At 35.3% G+C, this 17365-nt stretch overlaps 1 protein-coding gene and 1 pseudogene across 15 annotated transcripts in view; one reads left to right on the forward strand and one right to left on the reverse strand.

The window, feature by feature from the left end:
• PHTF2 (putative homeodomain transcription factor 2) overlaps positions 1-17365 on the reverse strand; it is a 164887-nt gene that overhangs the window by 92559 nt on the left and 54963 nt on the right. For 14 of the 15 annotated variants that reach the window (XM_072965156.1, XM_072965157.1, XM_072965159.1 and 11 more), the window contains 5 exons: positions 16056-16125; positions 15362-15520; positions 12422-12587; positions 11091-11255; positions 258-444 (listed from right to left, as the gene is read on the reverse strand). In XM_072965156.1, coding sequence (XP_072821257.1) covers positions 258-444; positions 11091-11255; positions 12422-12587; positions 15362-15520; positions 16056-16125 — 747 coding nt within the window. The remainder of the gene's footprint in view (positions 1-257; positions 445-11090; positions 11256-12421; positions 12588-15361; positions 15521-16055; positions 16126-17365) is intronic. The other variant, XM_072965158.1, reaches the window with a different exon arrangement.
• Positions 2441-2877, forward strand: LOC102543689 (interferon-induced transmembrane protein 1 pseudogene; annotated as a pseudogene).

Genomic DNA, 17365 nt, shown 5'->3' on the forward strand with positions numbered 1-17365 from the left:
GAAAAAAAGTAAGGTTTAACAAATAACTATATAGATATGGTACTTTGTCCATCAATCAATTCAGAAGGTGCCAAGTTATACCAGAAATCAAGATTATTCACACTACTTTATTGATTTTTCACTTCCATCAGTGTGATCTATAAAGGCTCACAGGACAAATTCTGGAGGAAATACATATATTGAAGGGCAACTACTATGTCTAAGTCGCTTCGCATTAGGTTATGTAAAATCACACTATTTTTAAACATCACACTTACTTTGCTGGGAATGTTCCTCAGTGTGCCTGTGCTCCAGGCTGTCTCTTCTGGTCGAAGAGTTTCACACTGAGGTTCATGGCTTTGTACTCCACCTTCACTGCTTTTAACAGTCTTTTTCCCATCAAGGGATACATAGCCATTGTCAGTCTCAGTTGATTTATCAATTGAATTCTTTGCTTTCTTTGATCTAAAAAGAAAACATATGTAAAGCATGTTATGTGGACTTATTTTGGATAGGTTACCAGTAGAAATTATGATCTCTTAATAATTAAATCTGGCAGTTATTTCTCAGAATTTTAATTGCTATCTTATTTTTGCAATACCTTATTTGTTTACAATAATTTTAAAATAATATCTATCACATGAAATAAACATGTAAATCCAACATCCTAATTCAGCTGATTTTATATGTTTTGGGATCTTACAAACCGCAATGCTAAGAGATATGTCCCAACTTATCAAATAATTCTTGGTCAAAATCACCTGGTCTTTGAGCAAAATCTAGAGTCAAAATTTTGCTCATTTTTTTATGATTAATAATATAGTTACAAAGTCTTATTTTTAATAAAATGTCTCAGTAATTTTCAAGTTAAGTTGCAATTACTAGCTTGGCTTAATACTCTCCTTTACCCAAATACTTTACCACTAGTATAGACACATAAAAATATGGCAATTTCATTTTAATATACAGTGGAGACATAAAAATATGTGACAAAAAGGAAAACTTTATACAAGATTCTACATAATGGAAGAAGTAAAAATGAAGAATACAAAGAAAAAGAAGTAACCTCTTTCACCCACTGAATGCTCTGGAAAAAAATGTTAGTAAACATGTAGCTTATAAGTACCTAAAAGGCTACCATTGAGGTTCTTCATTTATAGGTATTAAATTTTTCTCAATACATAAAATACAACATGGGAAGTAATAAACACACCATTTTTGATGGGTAGGCAAATTCTTGAGAAGCTCTCTTCAGAGACTACAGTGAGTGAAAGAATGGTTATTCAAAAGAAATGGTTAGTTGAAATATAACTCCCACACAGAGTTAAAATGTGCTCAATGCAGATTAGGTCTATCATAAAACATCATTAAAAAGCAATTGTATTTAATTATATTTTTAAAAATTCCCCTGAATTTTCTCCAGAGTATCAATTTTGCAAGAAAGGAAAAGTAAAATTAATATATTGCCTTCTTGTCGGCCAAAAAACAGAAGGTTTTTAAAATGGGAAAAAGAATGTTATCTTCAACACTATAGTTACTCAGTTCTATTCGAATCTTTCAGAACTGTTCAGGACCTTAAAACTCATCTGTGCTGAATGCTCCTTTTGAAAACAAGGAATCAGAAATACAGAGATGTCTAGGAGACTTATTCAAGTCACCAGTTAGAGGCAAAGCTGGCACTAGAATACAGACCTTCTGAGTATGAGGTTAATTATATTCTCCATCCTACCTCCAACTGCCCGCTCTTTGGGAAACTGCCTGTTAGGATTTCTTCTTGACACACTCATCAAAGCCTAGAAAGTTTTTGTTTTATACAAACAGGCCTCTCTCCTTCCTAACCTTCTCCGTCAAGATTACTAAAGGGGATAGACTATATCTCGCATTTGCTCTACAGAGCTCCAATACTTTCTAGTCACTAATAACCCACAGAGCAACAAGACTCAAAATTCCAATCTTCTGACCATTTTCTTTTTATATGACCCTAAGAGACATGGAGAGATGAAGGGAATGAGCCACAGAATAAAGATCATTTTAGAGTGGCAGAGGGAGGGGGGAAAGATGAATTATGGTAGAAAGGAGAAAGGGCAGAAGAGAAAATAAAAGGTGCAGAGAAAACGTGTGGTCTTCTCTGCTCAAGAAAGAGAGGGATAGAAACATCAGTTATTAACTGTTCCCTTTACCACTCCCTTAAACACTGTGCAACAAGTCGATGTGGTAAAAGACCAAAGGAAGTGAAGCTACTTGATATCCTGAAAATGTGACAAACTCAAAGACAGAGAAGGAATGTGCTGGAAAGGTATTTATGAAGCTTCCTGGAAATTATACTGAGTTAGAAAGGGAGGGGAACGGGTCCCCTGAGCACCGTGCCACCGTCCAGACCGCAGCTTCTCTCTTCTGGCACCATGGCGTCTCCCAGACCGCCTTCCCCGGTGCCCACGTGGGCGTACCCCCAGCTTATGAGATGCTCAAGGAGGAACACGAGGTGGGGGGTGCTGGGGGCTTCAGAGAGCCCAGCCTCCATGACGACCACCGTGATCAACATCTGCAGTGAGACCTCCGTGTCCGACCACATCATCTGGTCCCTGTTCAACACCCTCTTCCTGAACGTGTGCTGCCTGGGCTTCATGGCATTTGCCTACTCCGCGAAGCCCAGGGACCAGAAGATGGTGGGCAATGTCCTTGGGGCCCAGAGCTATGCCTCCACCGCCAAGTGCCTGAACGTCTGCACCCTGGTGCTGGGCATCCTTCTGACCATTGTGTTCATCATTATTTTCGCCACTGGCTCCCTGATGATTTTCCAGGTGGTTTCACAGATCTTAAAGGAGTATGGAGACTACTAGTAGCTGCCCGCGGCCATCCCTTCACAGCAGTTTATACACACCCCCGTCTACAGCTGAATAAAAGCCAGCATTCCTGTGGGGGAAAAAAAAAAAAAGAAAGGGAGGGGAACGGAGGTGAAGGAAGTGATGGAAGACTGGAAAGTCGGTAGAACAGAACCATTAATCAGCCAGGTGTGCAAGAGAGAAATTAATCTGGGAAGAAAGATAGAAATGCTGGACCTGCAGTGCCCAGGAACATCCTGCTAAAGATCAGTAGGCAGTCGAAAACAAAGGCCTGGGAGCCAGTGGTCAAAGCAGAAAAAGTGGCTGAAAACTTGTAGAGAGAAACAGAATCCCAGACACCAAAAGATATGGGCCTAGTGACAAGGGCTCTAAATCAGTAATTTTCAGCTTTAAGAACTTTTCTAAGATAAATGTATTCCCTTCCCTACCAGGACAGAGTCAAGACTATGTTAAGCCAGAGAGAAGAGTACCAGTAGCGCTCATTCCATACACCTTTTGGCTATCTTCCACTTCCCCCCTTCCTTATCTCTGCTTCCTTCCAATCTTCTTTGAGTTGTTCCTCTCCCCAGTATCTCTTCAAAGTATACGTAACACTATCAGGATCTATGAATGGTGAGTTCCTAACATATAGTAGCTATCTGATGTTTCTCTTGAGCTAAATGCAGGTAAGTTGAAAAGCAAGCTGAAACCACAAAGAAAATACTAAACGTAAATGTCACTCTCAGAGTTTATAAAGCAGCTGAAAATACAAATTGAGGCAGCTTGGTCGTGCCTGGTAATAACAGCACTTGCAAGGGCATCGTTGGAGTGGGACAGCAGGGGCAGCCAATAATGGCAACTCAGTCAAAGGCAATTCCAGGGCAGGGGGTCAGGGGCAGCCCAGAGGGGTTGGGAGATGGGCTACATACAGAGGATTAATTGAATAAGTAAGTGTATTGGAGACAATGAGAACTAAGTTTTTCAGTGATACAGAAGGAAGATATAGAGAAGAAAAAACAAAATGAACTCTGTGGTACTGTGTTTGAATTGGAACTGTCATTGCAAACTCATGGCTTATGTCTAGATAAAGAAATAAATATAGCTGTAAAAGGATACATACACACACACACACACACACACACACACACACACACACACACTTTCTGGCTCTGTTCACTGAGAAGGCCCTGGGATAGCAACACCTCAACAGCAATGAACAAATCTAGCACTCAGATCTTTGTTTCTATATTCTCCTCTCCTTAAATTAAGAAATGGTTGATTCCAAGCCTGAGGCAAAGGAAATACAAGTTGAACCTGGAAGTACTGTTGTGCCAGAAAGTAAGGAAGTGTTCAGAGAAAGATTAGGACATTCCACAAAGACAGAGAAATTGCTCAAAGGGGCTCCACTGGCCAAATCGAAACCAATCTAATCACCAAACTAAATAATAGTAACAAACTGAATAAAACAGAAATGTAGCAGTAAATAATTAAAGGAAAGCTCTTCCTTAAAACAGAATGCCAGCTAGTAAGTATAGAAGGAATGATGGAGTTTGAAAAATCACCATCGGCGATCATCATAATAAAAGTCAGGCAAGAATCATCAATGGATGCTAAAACCAGAAGGCGAAGGTGGGATGAGAAATGGGTTACTTTTTTATAGTCAATGCATCTCCAGATAGGGCATCTGCTAATTATAAAGGGAAAAATAAATAAATTTACAATGGAGAAATCTGGCATCTACTAGCTTGATCAAGAGATTAGTGTAAATATCATTAGTAAGGGAACAAATCAACATTTTTTGCCACCTGATAGGATGCAACAAAAAGAATGAAGTATCATTTCTATGATACTCCTGCCAAAAGTGTATAACTTGGGTTGAATTATAAAGAAATATCACACTACTAACCCAGGGGTGTACTGCTAAATGCTGAACAACCAGCTTTCCAGCCTTTGTTTCTAGTGTTCCTTTATTTCCATGGTGTAAACAATCTGACGATGGCCAATTTCAAGTACCAACTGATAACAATGAACACAGCATTGGGAAGAGATATGCATATTCAGCTCACACAAGTCACCTGAAGCCAGATCCAGAAAACCACTGACACAAATCCAAATTAAGGAACATTCTGCTAAGTGACTGCTCTGCATTTTCAAAAAAGTGAAGAATGTGAAACTTGAGGAAAGATTGAAGTCTGTTCCAGAATGAAGGAGACTAAAAAGACACTGGGTTTGATCACTGGCTGTGGCACATGGTCCCAGATTAGATCCTTTTGCTGTAAAGGATATTATTAGGGTCAGTTAACAGAATTGAACTGGGTCTCTGTGTGAAAGAGATGTGGGAGTTCTTTGCACTATTCTGTCATCTTTTAAGTTTGAAATTGTTTCAAAATAAAATTATATATATATATTAATCACAAAGTGATTAATACTCTGATTAGGGCATACTTTAGATTTGAGCATAGAGGAAATGCTGAAAGGAAAAAAATGCCACAGAGCTAAATTGCAACTGATGTAGGTTAAAGAGGGTCAAAACTTGTGACTGCTTCAGACAAGGTTTAGTTTTACCACTGACTGCTACATCATCCATATTGTCAATAACAGCTGAAACTAAGAACTTCACAGAATAAAGTTACTTTCTCAAAAGGAACACAGGTTACCAAGACTCAGATGTTTAATTCTTCTCATTCCTCTATTTAAAGAAATAAAACTAATACGGAAAGACATTAGGAGTAATAGATTTATTTTTAAAAAATACTGTTAAACTCAACTTAGAGTATATTTTTTAAGGGAAGCTACTTCTATTTAAGTCAACTTTAAAATATGTAAAAAAAATAAACTGCAGTGAGGTAAATAGCATTTTGATTTTTCTTTTTCTTTCTTTCTTTTTTATCATTTAACAGAATCCCCTCCTTTACAGAGGAGAATTTGTGATTTTATTTTTCATAATTGTATTCTTTTACAGCATAGTGATTTGATATTAATAGTACTTTGATTTTAAAGTAAAAACATGCATCTAAATCATCATTCCCTACCAAAAACAAAAAGCAGGGTAGAAAGAAACTGGTATTAGGAATTAAAGTCCTACAGTATAGAAACAAATGGTACCTTTTAGTATTATCCACAAAAAGATCTACCTCTTGATAGCTACACTTACTGCATATAATACGTTCACTTAAGTATTTCCATACGAAACCTTGTAAATATTTACTGAAAAGGCTGCTGAAATTTTGACAGGGATTGCATTGGATCTGTAGATCAATTTGAGGGAAACTGATTTCTTATCAATATTAAATCTTCTAATCCATGAACATCATATATGTCTCCATTCATTTAGGTCTTTCTTAACTTCTCTTACCAATGTTTTGTCAATGTACAGATGTTGAAAATATTTTGTACCAAAGAACCTAGAATAACCAAAACAATTCTGAAAACAGTAACATTTGGAGGGTTAACAATACCTGACTTTAAGCTTTATTATAAAGCTACAGCAATCAAGAAAGTGTGGTATTAACATCAATATAGACAAATGAATAGAACAGAAGTAGTCCAGAAACAGATCCATCCATATAAGGGTGGCTGATTTCTGACAGCACAAAGGTGCAAAAGGAATTCAGGGGAGGAAAAATAGTCTTTGCAACAAACGGTGTTAGAACAATAGGACAGTTACATGCCAAAAACAAAACCCCAAAAAACTCTTTTACCTACCACATCATATACAAAAATTAACTCAAAATCAACCATAAGCCTAAACGTACAACCTAAAACTATAAAATGTCTAGAAGAAAATACAGAAAATATTTGTGACTTTTGGTTTGCCAAAGAAATCTTAAGATATAACACCAGAAGAAAATTTCATCAAAGACAAAAATTCATAAATTGGACTTCTGAAAACTACTGTTCAAAAGATACTGTTAAGAGAAGCAAAAGATAAGACATAAACTGGGAAAAAATATTTGCAAAGCACATACCTGATAAAGGACTTGTATCCAAACTATACAATGGACGATCAGAACTCAATAATAAGAAACCACCCAATAAAAAAGTGGACAAAATATTTGAAGAGACACTTCACTAAAGAAGAAATCTGATGGCAAATAAGCATATGAGATCAACAATAAGTAAAATGTTGTATAGCAGATCTCTAGAATGTTTTCACCTTGCATGACTCAAACTTCATTAAGCCCACTGAACAGAAACTCCCCATTTTCCACTCCCCGCAGGCCCTGGCAATCACCATCTGTTAATTAGTGTTTATATGCAACTATTTCTCATCCCTAGCACCACAGTGTACTGAATTATCTACAATAAGCCATTGTATTTCTATTGTTACACTAGTTAAAGCTTTTTATGTTATATTTCTATGACATAGTATAGCCTGTTGGTTAAGAACACATACTCTGGAGTCTGCCAGACATGAAATGAATCCCTGCACTATCAATCATTAGACACATAACATTAAGCAAGTTATTTAATCTAAGTCGCAGTTTCCTTACTACCACTACTTGCATCAAAGAGTTGTGAGGATTAAACAACATGTTTAAAGATCTTAGTACTGTGTCTATAAAGAATAAGATCTCCAATAAGTGTAAGCTATTGTTTTTTATCTGTCTTAAAAAAATACATTCACTTAATAAAATCAGAGTTAACAATATTTTCTTAGCTGAACTCAAACACCATGAGTTACAGGCATCTGAGCAGAGAGGTTAGTATTATCTTGAAAGCAGGAGACATTTAACTCTACACTGATTTCACTTATTCCATGATAGAAGCAGTATTTCCTGCATTTAGATTTTTTTTTTGATTGACACATAGTTGACATACAACATTGTACTAGTTTCAGGTGTACAACATAGTGGTATGACATTTATATATTCCCACACTGGATCCTGAACAAAAGCATTTGCAAAGAAAAAATGTGCAATTTCACTGCCATGGTCAATGCTTATAGTTTTATAACTAGCCTCTACTTTAATCATTGGATGGCACGGCCTGTGTAGAATTTTCTTTCAAGTATTATGCTTGACATTCAAGAAGGGTAGCTCTATGGCAAAAATACTCTTAGGACGACCTGACCTTTAGAAATACACATAGTATAATTACTTTAATTCCTTTGTGAGATATGGTGAGAAACGATTTTGTTCTTTTCTGAAAAAGTACAGGTAAATGTACAACCTACACCATAAATAAACCATAAAAACAGATTTTTTTAACATTAAAAACTTCAACCAGAAAGTTAACACAACCTTTTAAAAACTTACTACCTTATAAAATATCAAATATTTGCTAAACATGAAAACTTTTGCGTTTCTATATTAAAAACCTTGTCAAGTAATTAAGAACACTCATGACACACTGTACTGTCATGGAAAAAAAGTTAGAAGTATTTGTTGGTCCTCTCAAAAATATTCAGAGGTATATAAATAAAGCAACCGAAGAACACCCTTTCAGTACTAAAAAACATTAGAGAGTCGCAAGGGAAATTTAACAGTAGCAGATAACTCTTATTCTAGAACATAGTATGAAATTTCTGGTCCTGCTCTCATTTCTGCAAGACTAGGAATTAAGGGGGAGGGGAGGTTAGAGAATCAGAATGCATGAAATCTCAGGTATAGTAAGAAAATGACACAGGGGCCTATATGTAACTATCACTGCTATCTGAAGTTATACACACACCTTGATTACATGCTAACATAGCTCTTCAAAGACTTTTGGGACCCTATATTTCTCTAGGTATCCTCTACAAAACGTAAGTTTGAGAGATGTGTACCAAATTAAGTTTATTTACAGTACCTGTAATCTTTCTAGGGCCAGTCCAACTCTAAAATACAGTGATTCTAGCAAATTTAATGAGTTACTAGTTGTGGCCACAAAATATCCTTAAAAATCTGGGATATACCAGCATTTACATTGTCTTCATCCTTGTCTGTGGAAGACAGCCAACAGAGCTTCACCCAGTTTATAGTTTAAATGACTGTACTATTTAAACTACAGTCAGCAAAAACCAAATTTTAATCCTTGTACCAAAAATTTCTGGTGGGATTGCACACCACTTTAACTTATGCAGTATACTCCATTACGTGAAGAAAATCAACTTAATAAATCTTTAACTTTTACTTCAGTATCTTAAAAACAGTAAATATGGAAGCTAAAGGGGTTAGAAATCTTCAAGATTAGGTAAGTCAAGCATATGAGTTAACATGTGGCCTGATTTAATTCTGGTATCTGTCTCTAATTCACCAAGTCAGTTTATAAACATTACTTTTCCTACTCAAAAATGACCATAATTCCTATTGACTATGTTTTAGTGACATTGTGATGGTCAAATGAATCCTAAAGGACATGAAAGAAAACCTAGTATCTATCTGAATTTTGAAACAGGTATTATGCTGAAAACATATACAATCTAGATGTAATTCTTCCTGTTCAATTTCTTCCGTAGCAACTGTAATCATGCTAATTTAAGACAATATATACTTCATTAAAATTAAAGTGCTAAATTCTTAGGAAATACGGTTGATTTCTGCATCTTTTTTACTTGATACTTTCTTTGGCTTTGTTCTCTCAGGTTCACAGAGTTCTTTCACAATAATTCCTAATTTCTTCAAATGAGAAATACTATGCCTAATTCTAAAAGGACTAGTTTTATTTTGAGAATGGAATGTACTTAGATATGATAAACGGGCCTTTCCCCATTTATCACAGGATGTTAAAAACACTAGTTTTCCTTCTAACATCTAGAAAATTATCAAGACGTCAAACACAAAGCTTAGATATTTGTGTGGCTATGAATTTATTTTCCCATCAATTACGTTAATTCAGATACCTTAATGTAAGTACCCAGCCTTTTAACTTATTATCATCACAATTTTAAGTCTCAGTTGATATTTCAGTTTAAGTCCTTTCTGACTTATCAGAGCCTAAAAGACCAAGACATCATCAAGATTTCAGAACTCAGTGCAGAACTTCTAAAATTAAGATTTCTTTGTAACTAATATTTAAAAGTCTCATTCATATGTTGGCAAACCAGTCCCCAAATGAAACAGTTGAAAATAGTGCATCTTTAAAAACACTTAGATTATAGTTGTCATGATTAAAAAGAACAAATCCAAAGGGATTTAGCCACCATAGCATCAATCAGTAGTCAAAGTCATGCTACAGTTCAAAGAGAGGAAAATTAAAGTCTGAAACTCATTTGAATAGAGAAACATGGTAGAAATCCAAAGGTACTAACCTACTAATTTTGGAGGATTCTGAATACTGTATAACACAATATCACTTTTAAACAACCAAAACAATTAAGTGATCCCCCAAAGCAAAACATATCCAGTATGCTATTTATAACTGCTTAACAAAAAGTCCTGAGAAATGTTTAAGAAATTGACTTTGCAGTGATAAAACTATCATATCCTTACTGTCAGGAAGTATAGCTATTTTTATATGTATATAAAAAAAAAGACTAACCAAGAGAGATAGAGACTGAATCCAATCCAAGTTAAAAACAAAACAAAAACTGTATCTTCTCTGGAAGAAGACTAGTTGGTTGGAAGAGTCAGGCTATGAACTTACTGACATGTTACTGCAAAAAAACTAAAATTTTGGAAAATTTCCGCCCAAATTACAATCAATTAAAACATGCCCAAGATAGAACTGCTTAATTGCATAATGCATGATAAACTTTATCTTAAGAGCATAATCACACATTGATATGTGTGATTTTGTTAATATTAACAAAAGTGACTGAAAATAGTTACTTGCAATATCCCTTTTCTTGATGTATTAACAACTTTCATCAGTTTTGGTAAATCTTTATTGTGGTACAAACTATATAAAAAAGCCCAATGTACAAAAACAAAACTTTGTATTACAGTATCCATTTTATTCTTTTAAATAACAATGCCTGTATGTTTTGTTTCAGAAAGTTTTACATAATTGAGGCAGAGATTAAAAACACACAACTCATATGGCATATTAATAAAGACAATTTGACCTACAATACTGATAAAAATAAAATAGTACTTGAAAAATCACAAAAGAAACAAAGATCAAGAAATCCTAACTAAATATACTTTGATGTTATATATTCATTCTCATATAGATGTATTTACATAAATCCCAAGGTAACCTTTATGGTCTCTATTTTTCCATTATCTATAGCATTATAATTTATCAAAATAAAATCCATAATAGGGCTGTCATATTTAAAGTCATTAGTATTCATTACCTGAGACTAAGTTTCAGAAAAGGGACAGTGCACTTCTATGCCATATAAAGTCTTGAATAAATACAAACCCTGATAAAAAGAAAGCAGCATGCCAGAGATCTCTGAAGACTGTGCCAACGCTGTAAGAGGCAGTTGCAGCATGACTCTGAACTCCTCCCTCCTGTGTGTTATCAGTGGTACTAGAGCCATCTCCTTCCCTATGTACTTCCAAATGGGCTGCTTTTCTTAATTTCCTTCATTAGAAGAGATTAAGAGCAGAAGGCAGTTTTAAAATTTTAACAACCACTTTCTCGGTAGTGTATTCAAAATTTTGGTAAACATAAACACAGGAACTTTAATACACAGTAAAATTCAGATTGCTGGATAAAAGTTAATCCAAATATTAAGTACATATTCAAGACCAATTCTATAAATGGTATTGTTCCTTGCTCATACTGACAGGTCAGTGGACATTAGGGTTGTAAGGATGGCACTGAACAGATACCTACAAAAGCATCCCTTCCCTACTTGAATGTCACTCACATGCAGATGAAGAAAGAAGAAAATTTAGATTGGAGAGAATTATAATCTAAATGATTAGCAGTGCTATTTATCTAATTTAGGTATTATCTTTTCCCAAAAAAAGGTTTAAATCTCAATATACGAAAACTGCAAATGTCACAATGTCTTAGTAACAGTACACAAAAAAGGAATTGCTCCCAAAGACCCTTAAAATAGAATTCCATTAATTAAAAAAAAAAGTTTAAAAAAAAATCATTGGGAGGAGGGTATAGCTCAAGTGGTAGATTGCATGCTTTGCACACATGAGGTCCTGGGTTCTATCCCCAGTACCTCGTCTAAAAATAAATAAACCTAATTACCTCTCCCCCTGCCACTGCCAAAACAAAATAATTAAATAATACAATAATAAAGAAATAAAACATAAAAAATAGAATGTTAAAAAAAGTTTAAAAAAATAGAATTCCATTGTGCTAAGTGAACAGTGAGACTGCAAAGTTTACTTAATCAAGGGGCAATATTAAAAGCTTCTAATAGCATTTAACAAATAGTTTAGTGAACTTTTTTTTTGACTTTTGTTTTTTGCCAAAACATCTTGTAAGTACAAGATTTTGTAAATAGCAGAAATTATTAGCAAATTCAGCTAACATATATCCCCTACATTGATATGAAGTGCCTTAATAACAAGCTTCAAGAAAGAAAATAAACAGAAACAGGTATGTGGTCTTAAAATGGCTTTGAATTAAGTAACAGAAACTAAAATTTCAGTAGCTGGCTTCTGAATCTCACTAATTTCTTTGAAAGAACAAGTTCACAAGATTAACATTTTATTCAAAGTCAAGAACAATCCTGGGTTCAAATGATAGAAACCTACAAAAAGATCACTTTTAATAGACAGTACCTTCTTCTTTTACCCCCTGCACTTGGCGGAGGTTTGGGTGTCCTTGTTGAGACGATCTGGCAGTGCACAGTTCCCAGGAGCAGCATCAGCCATACTGGCCCAACCACTTCCGTCAGAGGTATGCTATGCGGGCTGGAAGCGGAACAGAATAATACTATTGCGGCAACTACAAAGAGGGAAAGAAAATACATTCAATTATAGATCTGATAGTTACTTCCTCACAACTTTAAAAATCGTTCTGACATTGCTTCTTGACAGATTATAATTTAAATTTAAATGAGTTAAAAGTTACTCCAAACAAGCTCCTTCAGACTATTTTATTGTTTGACACTAGCTAACCACGCTATTCAGAAATAAACTCTTGGAACAGGGTAACACCCAACATAGTCTTTAAAGTACACACCTTCCTGCAGTGAAAACTAGACGCATATAAATCTAAAGGTATTCCTGGTAAGATCACAAACACCCTCCTCAGTTTAGAGGAACATACAAAGAAACAATTAAAATACCTGTAACATAAAGAAGCAATTAAAGTACCTGTAATGGACTGAATTTGTGCCCACCGACTCCATATATTGAAGTCCTGACCCCCAATATGACTATCTTTACAGACAGGGCCTATAGGATGTAATAAAGTTTGAATGAAATCATAAGAGTGGGGCCTTAATTCAAAAGGACCAGTGTCCTCACAAGAGGAAGAGATAAGAGAACTCTCTCCCCGCTCCTGCACAGAATAAAAGTGAGAAGGTAACTGTCTTCAAGTCAGGAAGAGAAACCTACAACAGATACCAACCCTGGTGGCACCTTGATCTGGGACTTCTAGCCCCCAGAACTGGGAAAAAATGAATTTCTGCTGTTTAAGCCAGTCTGTGATATTCTATTACAGCAGCCTGAGTAGACTAATAGAATATCTATGATACAAAGCAAAGAGATGTAGTTAAATTGGAGGGCAATGAAGGGATTCAGATGCCTAACTCTCCAAGTTTCCCTAACTCTGAGAGAACAAGTAGGTAACTAAGTAAATAACAGGAAAAAGGGTTAACCAGGCCAAGAGTAGCAGACCCAACAGTATATAGGCCAAAAAAAAAAAAAAAGGCCATGTTTAAGAAACAGCAGTCAATTTAGTCTGGTTAACACTGGGGGAAAATTCAACAAGAGACTGACTGAAATCTTGCCTTTTACTTTGAAGGCAATGATAATTAGGAGGAGATTTAGAACTTAAGTGGCTGCTTTGACTTGTAATTTAAAAAGATAATGGATAGAAGGTAAAAGACATTAGGGCTCTTGGCAGTAATCTCGTGAGAAATGCTACAAACAAGAAGCAGGGATGGAGCTGAGGATAAATAGTTAAGATACTTAAAATGCATGTAATTAAAGTGAAAAATTGTATGTAGTTGCATAAAATCAAGTCTGACTGCACAGGCTTCTTTCTACTTTTCAGGAGATGAAGGTGGGACAGAGAATGAAGACATAACTCAGAGCACTGCACCCAAGGAGACAAAGGCACAGAGTCGTTTCTAAAGGCACCAGTGGACTGCTGAGGGTCATTAGGGGCCTACCATGACTTTGTCACTGGCTGTGTGACTTGAAGCAAGTTAAGTCACTTTTAAAACTAAGTTTTACTAGGAGACTGTTCAGTGTTCAACACTTATGAACACTAACAATGTTAAATCTGTTTGGAACTGAAAAATTATCTTTTTCATGCCTTACCTGACAGCTATTTAACTTAGGTAAGTAAGTGAATTTCAGCCACAATATGTGAACTTCTAGTTACATTAAACACTTGTTTGCCTTCAAATACTTGAAAGCAACAATATCAAAAAAGGACAATGACAATGCACAGTAGTTACAATGAATGGTATTCACTAATTATTACTCTAATAAGCAAATGCAATTTCTGTCCACTTCAGAATAAAGTTTTCTCCTTTAGGTAAACTACTAGAAAGCGTTAGAGGCTAACTACAAGCTCACTCCCTTTTATGTATAGAAGATTATACCCTGGCTTAAAAGAAACACCTTTACTTAAATAAAAGTTTTTAGTTTTTATTGTATTTTCATTTACTTAAAAGATACTACCTTTTACTTAGAGTTTGTTGATAAGAAATATTTAAATAATCATTCAAGATTATAATTGTGTTTCTTAAAAAGTAAGACATTAAAAAGACTGAAAGGGTACCAACCAAATTAAAATCGTTCCTTTGTTAGAGTGATGGAATGTGAGTGGTTTCTTCCTTTAGACTCCAAACGCTCTAGAGCGCTGTGTATTCTGCGCGGCACACTGCTGCTATGACTATGCACTGGAATGCTGCTGTGCTGGGAGTCAGCGTCACAGAGTTGTTAAGCATGTGGCTCTGAGGTCAGACAGTTTAGACTTGAACCTGGGCTCTGCCACACTTGGTGACTGTGTGACTTTGGGCCCTAAGGCCCTTCAGGTCCCATGTCTATAAGCTAGGCATAACAACAGTAACTATACTCACTGGGGTGTGATGAGGATTAAACGAGCATCTGTGAAAAGCACTTAGAACAGTACATGGTACACTGAATTTCAATACAGAATGAGGACAGTCTCAGGACACAGTGGTCAAGAGGAAAATACACATACTGAGAAAGAAAAAATTAATTAAGGCTATATAAAAAGACTGGTGTGTATGTATGTATGGGGATACGTTTTGAAGAGACTTTATAATTTTTAAAAATGCTCTCAACTTGTATTTTTCTTTAGCCACCCATAGATTCAGATTTTTATAAAATTACACTGGAAAATAATTGTTTTGTTTCCTCCATTTTTTAATACCGAACTTATTAAATATCATAGTAAGTGCATATCTTCACACTCAGTATTAATTAGCATATGTTTTAAAATAAAAAAAGCCTTAGTAACCCTAAGAATAAAACACACTGAAGTTAAAAGCAAAATGCATTTCTATCACTTAATTATACCTTGAAGAAGATAAAGGACAAGAAGCCAGAAAAAGATGACTTTTGATGTTACTTGTAACCACCACCGGAAGAAAAAGGGAAAAAATACAACTCGAACAATTCCCTTTCTAGTCAGAGAAGTCCATGGACTTTCAGGTTTTGCCTTAGCAAATGCAGACCCTGAAAAAAGTAAAATGACAGAGAACACTTGTTATTCTTTAATTCCCTTACAGAAAAAAATTCAACATGCGAAGAACAGTAAAATGTGTAATTTTACTTGGTACTATAGTATGAGTGGCAAATGTCCAATTTTGGGTAGGGGATACTTTTAAAAACATTACTCGTGCTATCATATTAATTCAGATACTTTGAAAAAATAAACTATTTTTAACTGAAATAACAGCAAAATTTCTCCCATATATTTTATTAACAGAAGACAATGTTCAAATATCAGTTCCAGTTAGGAATTTTTATAAAAAGCCTTACAGTTTGCTAGGCAAATATAAGCTGCTTTTCTTTTACATTTATTAGTTCTTGGTATGATTTCTGGTGGGAGAAAAGACTAGTCAATAATATTTAAATGCTCCATTCTCTCTTTTTAAACTATTCTTGCCTTCTTTTAGGCTCACAAACATATGTATTTAACCCATTTTGAATTCTGTTTCTTTAAGGTCAATTTCTAATTGTATTAAGCATTTATTTACTCAAGGCTCACCTCTTACAAGATCGACATCTATGAGGTCTGGTTTTACATGTGCTGTTTTCTTTGGTTTATTCCTTAACCCCTGTAATATATTAAAAGTTGTATTGATAAGACCGTAGATCTTTAAAGTCCTCATGACAAGAAAAAATACTTTTGTAACCATGTATGGGGACAAATATTTAAACTAGACTTACTATGGTGATCACTTCTTATTATATACAAATAATGAATCATTATGTTGTACACCTGAAACTAATACAGTGTTATATGCCCCAATTACAACTCAGTAAAAAGGTAGTACTGGAATTCTATATACATATACTTTTAAAATCTAGAATAGCAAAGAAGAATCACCCCTAAAGATTTCATTAAAAAAAAAACTAAGTAATAGACAAAAATTAACAAGTTATATATTTGTTGGAAATGGAACACAAGTATAGTATTGTAATAAACTGTTTTACTTTCCAAAATGGTAAGTTTAGGGATGTCCGTAACATTTGAGGCCTGTTTATTACGAAAAGTATAATTCTAAAACAAAGACTATCGCTACGAATCAATTTGGATGTACAGCCTAAGATGGTACACAAGACTGTGCTGGCCCCAGTTTTGCACAGGAAAGTGTTGAGTTTGGCTGGGAGAGCAGTGGCCCTGAAGGGCCCTTAAGTGTGATTCCGGGGGCATTGTTGCAGAAAGCAGTGGGTCACAGGCTGAGGACAGACAGGGATGCAGACTTTTTAGCAGATGCCACCATGTAGGGGTGGTATCAGCTGAGACCCAGAGAGGATGATGCACACCTCAGGGTTGCCACTATGTTCACATGCCAACCACTAACCGGACCACAATGCCACCTCATCACCTCAGAACTTAGATGCCATGCCCAGTAGGAGGAAAAGGGGGAAAGCAGGAACCATGAATTGAATTAGTTTAAACTTGAAATTACTAAACACTAAGATTAAGTTTCTGCCATAGTGTACAGAGTTAGAGCAGGGGTGGAGATCAAAATCAATGAAAAAAACTATCAAAAGATAAATTACACTGAAGACCAGGATGTTAAGAACTGGAAGAGCTTAGGCTAAACTCCTTGGGACCCAAGAACTGAGAGATGACACAGTGTTTAGATTTGCTTACTGTTGGTTCAATTAACCAAGTAAATGCAAAAAATCCTTTGTTTCATTCTAATTTAAGTTATCAACGACCCCCTAAATTAAAAATCTGATCAAGTACTATTTGCATGTAAAACAAAGAAGTGGACAGCATTTGAGCTCAGAATTAACTGAGATGTTTAAACCAAAAATGCACCCTGAAATCAAGATGTAATTAAT

This window comes from Vicugna pacos, chromosome 7, assembly GCF_048564905.1.
Source record: "Vicugna pacos chromosome 7, VicPac4, whole genome shotgun sequence".
Taxonomy (NCBI): Eukaryota; Metazoa; Chordata; class Mammalia; order Artiodactyla; family Camelidae; genus Vicugna; species Vicugna pacos.